Source organism: Micromys minutus (assembly GCF_963924665.1).
Source record: "Micromys minutus genome assembly, chromosome: 28".
Lineage (NCBI taxonomy): Eukaryota > Metazoa > Chordata > Mammalia > Rodentia > Muridae > Micromys > Micromys minutus.
This window is the reverse complement of record NC_137963.1, coordinates 20,212,659-20,219,576: the sequence shown is the minus strand read 5'-3', so window position 1 is coordinate 20,219,576 and position 6,918 is coordinate 20,212,659. Positions and strand designations below refer to the sequence as shown.

Sequence of the window (6,918 nt, the reverse complement as noted above, 5' to 3'; positions counted from 1 at the left end):
CATTGAGTTTGGCCCTCCTTTTGGATCCGATCTAAGTCACTTGCCTTCTGTGCTCTATTTATCTAGCAGGTGTCTAAAGGTTTAGTTTGAAATTTAGAGTCTCATTTTCCTCCAAATACTCTCCATACTATCTTGCCTCCCAGTTTGTCTCCATCACAGGAGACTGAGCTAAACCCACCCATCCTGCTCCTCCAGGCCCTTGTCTGAGGTCCTGACTGGCAGAGAACTGGGGTTTCCGCATCACTGGAGACTCCTGTCATTAACAATTTGGTTTTCGCCTTCTCCAGCCCTTGTTCTGCTAAGGATGAGTGAAATCATAGCAAGAGCAGTTTCCTAGACAAGGGCCAAAGAAATACAAAGGAAACTCTATCCATTGACGTCCGGGAAGAGAAGAAATTAAACAGTGCTCGGATCTGCATTCAGGCACCATGCTGTGGCTGACCAGCAGGCCACACATATCACTCTGAGCATGAGATTTGGTGCTGGTCTCTGGGATCCAGGGACCGTAAAGATGAGAAGCACCCTTTGCTCCCAGTGCCTTCCTAACTGGTGAGCTGATACCCCATCTTTCCTTCTAGAGAGTCATAGGAATTAGTGGGCTGGTGTCTGCCAACCTAGTTTTGAATTCTGGCAACTTCATTCAGTTGTCATCCCCATGCTAGAGAGGTGCTAGTAAACAGACCACTTGCCTTTCCAACCTTTAAGATCTTTATCTTAAGCAAAAGCTAATAGTTCCTATGCTCATAGGGTGTTGTATAAAAATATATATATATATCATACATAAAATAATTCAATAAACCATAAGATACTCAGGTTCTGCCAACTTCTAGAAGTGACAAAATGTGGCAGAATAATGTAATCCTAGTCTCACAGAGCCATGAGTTATCTTTCTTCCTAATAAAAATTTGTCCTTATTAAGTGCTATTTTCTATGTGACATACTTTACCGTCTGAAGTCCTTTGTAGCAATAAACTCTTCCTCAGTCATTATGACAACCCTTTAAGGTTAAACACTAATTAATTTCCTTACATGTGTTTACCTAATTAATTAATTAGTCTGGGAGTGGTACATGAGTCACAAAACTATTTGTGTGAGTTGGTTCCCTCTGTCCACCACATGCTTTTTTTGGGGGGATTTGGAGACAAACATCTTTACTCATTAATTATTCACTAAATTATCTCCAAACTCTGAATTGTTTTGCTGTGATGGTTAAGAATCGGGTTCCTGTGCAACCTTCCCTGAAAGGACCAGATTACTATTTGACCCTACTGTAGGTTTCAAGGGTTTTTTCCATAAAATATATATAGAGAGAAAAATGTTAAGTAATCCTGCTTTTGTGTGCTGTGCTCTCCCTAAAGATAGTCATAAAACCCAACAACCTTTGTCACCACAGCCTCATGCTTCTAATGAGACCCTTCTCTGTGCATTATTCTGTTCTGAATATTGATTCTCACATGCTAGTGGGGTTATAGAACACCTTGGAAAGGCAAATAACTACCAAGAGAAAGGTACCACAGTCCCTAGCAGGTGCACAAACTCCTTTAATGTAGATTAAGTACACCATTGGTATTCTGCCATACTACCCAATCTGGTCTGAAAATACAAATAATTGTGTAGCTTTATAAAGTGGGCCAAGTGTCACAGGGAGAATGACTTCATCGTCTTCATGGAAGAAGAGCACATCCTCAGACTTCATATCACCAAAAGCCTCCTACTCTTGACAATATTACTTGAGTGACTGAGGCAGACTTTAATACGTCATCACCACCTTTCCTACATTAACATCAGGACCTCTGTACTATGCTCAGTACTCCTGAGCTTCCTTCTCATTCACTGAGAGTAAGAAATCAGCCATGTCTCTCTGCTTCAACAGTTTTCTGTAGAAAGTTTTGACCTTACCAGTCATTCTATTTGTTCAGATTAAAAACAAAAACACTCTTTCCGTTCCCAGCGCAGCCATGGCTCGTGGTCCCAAGAAACATCTGAAGCACGTAGCTGCTCCAAAGCATTGGATGCTGGATAAGTTGACTGGCATGTTTGCTCCTCGTCCATCCACTGGTCCTCACAAGCTGAGGGAATGCCTGCCTCTGATCATTTTCCTAAGGAATAGACTTAAATATGCCCTGACTGGAGATGAAGTAAAAAAGATTTGCATGCAGCGATTCATTAAGATTGATGGGAAAGTCAGGACCGACATAACCTACCCTGCTGGGTTTATGGATGTCATCAGCATTGACAAAACTGGAGAGAACTTCCGTCTGATCTATGACACCAAGGGTCGCTTTGCTGTTCATCGCATTACACCTGAGGAGGCCAAGTACAAGCTGTGCAAAGTGAGAAAGATCTTTGTGGGCACAAAAGGAATCCCACATCTGGTGACCCATGATGCTCGTACTATTCGATACCCTGATCCCCTCATCAAGGTGAATGACACCATTCAGATTGATTTGGAGACAGGCAAAATAACTGACTTCATCAAGTTTGACACAGGAAACCTGTGTATGGTGACTGGAGGTGCTAACTTGGGAAGAATTGGTGTAATCACCAATAGAGAGAGACATCCCGGCTCTTTTGATGTGGTTCATGTGAAAGATGCCAATGGCAACAGCTTTGCCACTCGGCTGTCCAACATTTTTGTTATTGGCAAGGGCAACAAGCCATGGATCTCTCTTCCTTGAGGAAAAGGAATCCGCCTCACCATTGCTGAAGAGAGAGACAAGAGACTAGCAGCCAAACAGAGCAGTGGGTGAAATGGTCTCTAGGAGACACGCTGGAGGAGTATTTGTACTCTGGCTAATAGAAGGCTTTCCAGGCAACATGCTAGATTAAACAGCATGGTGAAAAAAAAAAAAAAAAACAAAAAAACAAAAACATGCATGACTTGGCCAGCTCATTTCAAAAGAGTAACTTACAACTTCTGTCAGCATAACAGGCCTACCTCCCACCAAATACTTCTAAACATTGTTCTAATTAAAGAACATGGCTCTGTCTTAAACAAATGAAGCCTGTAGGAACCTTCCATTTGTCCCCAAAGCAGCACATCATTCAGTGCTTGGTGAATGAATGAATGAATGGATGGATGGATGGATGGATGGATGGATGGATGGATGGATGGATGAGGCTGAAGACTGAATGAACAGTAACTAGTTTTTACTGCTTTGGATACATTTTTCTTGTCTCTTTTCATAATCATTGTAGGGTCCTTAGCAAAACATACAGACTTCTCTCTCCTTAGTAACAAAGCCCCAAATTTCCAAATGTATTCAGAGTAACCAGGAGCCCAGGTAAAAGACTTTCCAGCCTCTCCCAAAGGTGTATGGTCTGTGGCTGGCCTATGACCATGCTAATAGATGAGATATAAGCATGATATAGTATTCAAGAAATCGTCCTTAAAAGGAAGAGAAGGAGGGTCCTTCTGTCTCCCCTACATTCTCCCATCTAGGCATCTTAGAGCCTAAAAACAAGAACCAACTACAAATAATGGAAATGTTGTTCGATACTAACTCCCAGTGCCCCTGGGGAACTGCTATCCCAGTAGACATTCCTGTGGGAAGCATGAAGGTCTTTGGTCCCACAGATCTCCAAGGATACTCGATATATTAAGCAGCTGGTATTGCTCTTTCAATGGTAAGGATGTTCTCTTTTCCCAGAAATCTGGAAATGGAGAGTAATCAATTGTGATCTGTGTTACCTGTTGGGCCAGGCCATAATAAACTCATACAACCAGGCCTGGAGATGGCTAGTCATCTAAATGACCTTTACATTATCTGTATAGCCAGATGCTCCCCAAGATCCCATAATGAGGACAGAGACAGCTAATAGCCCAAATGACCTCTGAGCTAACTGTATGACCTAGACCAAACCAGAGCCTTTTATATGCCCTTAAGCTAGTACAGGTACCCTTCTCTAGAACCCATTTTCTTGGAAGAGAAAACTTGTGACCCTGTGACCCGAGTTGAGTTTTGATGTGATGGTGCTTCCTTGTGCACCAGAGAATGTGTTATACCAGAAAACTTATCAAAGTTATATTGAATTTAAAGGTCTTGGGAGTAAACCGCCTGATATCAGACTCGTCCGAACACTTGATTCATCTTGATGAAGTAGATCTGAATAAAGTTTTCTTTCTCATCTCTTTCTAGCTTGCTTCCCTGCCTGAACACCTGCAGGGTTCCCCTCACATTCCCACGCTTCATGTATGTAGGGAAAGAAAATGGTGTGTGTTCAAGAGACATATGGTGGTATGTCAGAAGGGACTATGTTAATCCTAAAAAATTCTGCACCTAAAACCCATTCTGGTTTTTCTAGTGTAACAACCAAACCCCTAGTGACTCAAAGTTCTGCCCCTTTACCATGTCAGTCAGGAAAAACAAACAGCTTTTCTCTGAATAGTTAGTAGCTAGATTAGTAAATCATAAAGCCGATGCTTTCTGCAAGGCTGTATTATGACTTAGATGGTTTTTCATAATAATTTTCTTAATAAGATCTTATTAACCTATTTCTGGTCCTGTCTCATGGCTGCTCAGTGCTTTCAGAAAACCTTGTCATAACACTCTTCCACACCACTGGTCAAGTCCCTGGCCAACCCCCCCTCACCCTCTACATTCCTCAATCATTGTGTCTTCTTAAATCTCACAAATACGAGTTCACACTTGCTTCTGATTCTAAGACCCAAAAATGCCACCATTGTTGAACGACAATTCATCACAATGGTGACTCAACACCAACTTGAAAGTGAACTTTTAGTACCACAGGACCAAACTTGATGGGAATCCAGGGCGTTGGCCTGACATACAACCTCAGGAACGTGACCTTTCACTCAGGTATGGCCCTCTATATTCTCACAGAAGACAACATGATAATGCTGTTATTTTTCTTAATCTTTCTGACTATGGGGTGTCTCCAATTATGTATGTTCTGCATCTTATAGTTTCATTTTGCTTCTGAATCAAAGCAGAAAGAAGTTTCCAGGTGTGGGATGCTTCATGTTCCTGTAGGCTTCATTTGTGATTTGTAAATTCTTTTTACCTATCCCCAAATCTGTGGGTCACCTTTGTTTCCCTTGCCTCACTTATGGAACCTACAAGAAACAATTCTGGTACCAATGGCCATGCTCTGTATGTAGGTACATGACTTGCTATTACTCTCCCTCAAGCCTGTTTCTGCCTGCCCTTCCACCCCGTCCCACCATCCCAGACCATAAAAACTCTCAGTCGATCAACTCATCTTTCCATCTTCCTAGTGTACAGCCAGGAGGGATTAAGTTCACATTACTTAAAGTGCTTTTTGAGTAACTCACGTTGTTTACTTTGAAAACAAAAATAAAGGATAGGTGAGATAATTCCATAGACAAAGGTGCTTCATGCCATGCCTGTTGACCTGAGTTCAATCCCCTAGACCTACGTGATGAAAGGAGCAAACCAACTCCCACGAGTTGTCCTCTGACCTCTACCTATGCATCAGGAACACAAGTGGAGACAGGGAGGAATAAAATAACTTAAAATATAATATAAAGATGTTTTTAATTAGCCTCATTACAGATATATGTCATAATGCATATTATTCAAAATTAATATTAAGTTCAAGTAAATCCCTGATATGAATGCTTCCTGCATTTTGGGTTCATTTTAGGAAAGATTACACATATGTACACACACACACACACACACAGAGAGAGAGAGAGAGAGAGAGAGAGAGAGAGAGAGAGAGAGAGAGAGAGAGAAATATATCCATAGGCTATGTTTAATGCTTTACTTCTCTTTTTACATTTTCCCTTTGATCTCACAATATCTTAATTCTCAAGGTTGAACAGGCGGTGAGCATCCATAAGCCGTACTCATCTTGAATGAGTAGCCCCCCCCCCCCTTAGCGGCCTCTTTTGGAAAGGGTGTTTTACGCAAGTGCTATGAAGCCACTGGGTTACAATCAGTTCAGACTCCTTCCTTGCAAGTCAGTGAAGGAGGTTTTTATTCCTGGAGGATTTGCAACAAAGAGAAACTCAAGGAAAATGACCCCATCCTGTAAAGTGAACTGTGCTGAATGTATTATATCCTGGAATATAAATACCACAAAACAAGCAGTAAACAATTCATTGGCCAAGCCACACTGGTGCTCTGGTACTAAATACACTTCTCCCTTACTACAGCTTTGATCTTTCCAAGGCCTGCCTCCTTTTCTCTGTCTCTCTGTCAACACTAGTGCTCCCCTTCCCCAGAACTTACCTCTCACAGAAAGTGTGGGAATCCCACACATACCTCTTCTGTTTCTGTGTGCAGTCTGGATTCTCTTAGAATCATAATAATTCAATAACAAACCATGGCATCCTCGGAGATCTATTCCCCACTACTGTCTCCCTCCTAGAAACTTCTCCAGGTACATACTTGGATAATCATAGGGCTTGGTTCATTTGCTTCTCATGTTTTAAGCATCTCTCATAGTCTAATATTCATTACTACATTCCCATTTTATCTTGGGTTTTGGTTTCTGAATTATTTTAGCCAGGAATATAAATTCAGTCCAATTAATATAACTTATTAAAAACAGAAGACAACATGTGCTCCCTTTTTAAACCAAATCCCAAATAAATAAAACAAGGTAGGTAAATGGCTGGGTAGATAGATAGATTGATGATAGATAGATAGATAGATAGATAGATAGATAGATAGATAGATAGATAGACAGATAGATAGATAGATGATAGATAGATGATAGATAGATAGATAGATAGATAGATAGATAGATAGATAGATAGATAGACAAATTTATGTGAGTAGATGATACCTGTGGAATAAATTAAATATTAAGAAAATGTTAAGGATTTTTTTTAATTTGATACCAGCTTTCTCTATACATATCTAAAAATGGTCAATCGCAGCATCAAATAAATCAGTCTTTGGTCCTTTTTCTTCCAGCTGGAGGCCT

The 6,918-nt window shown here is 40.9% G+C and overlaps 1 protein-coding gene across 1 annotated transcript; it reads left to right on the top strand.

Moving 5' to 3' along the window:
* The first annotated feature begins 1,951 nt into the window (after positions 1 to 1,951).
* On the top strand, positions 1,952 to 2,825 carry LOC308438526 (small ribosomal subunit protein eS4-like). Its single transcript, XM_080939956.1, has one exon. It carries the CDS (start codon positions 1,959 to 1,961, stop codon positions 2,676 to 2,678), a length of 720 nt encoding a protein of 239 aa, XP_080796082.1. The 5' UTR covers positions 1,952 to 1,958; the 3' UTR covers positions 2,679 to 2,825.
* Positions 2,826 to 6,918: the final 4,093 nt, after the last annotated feature.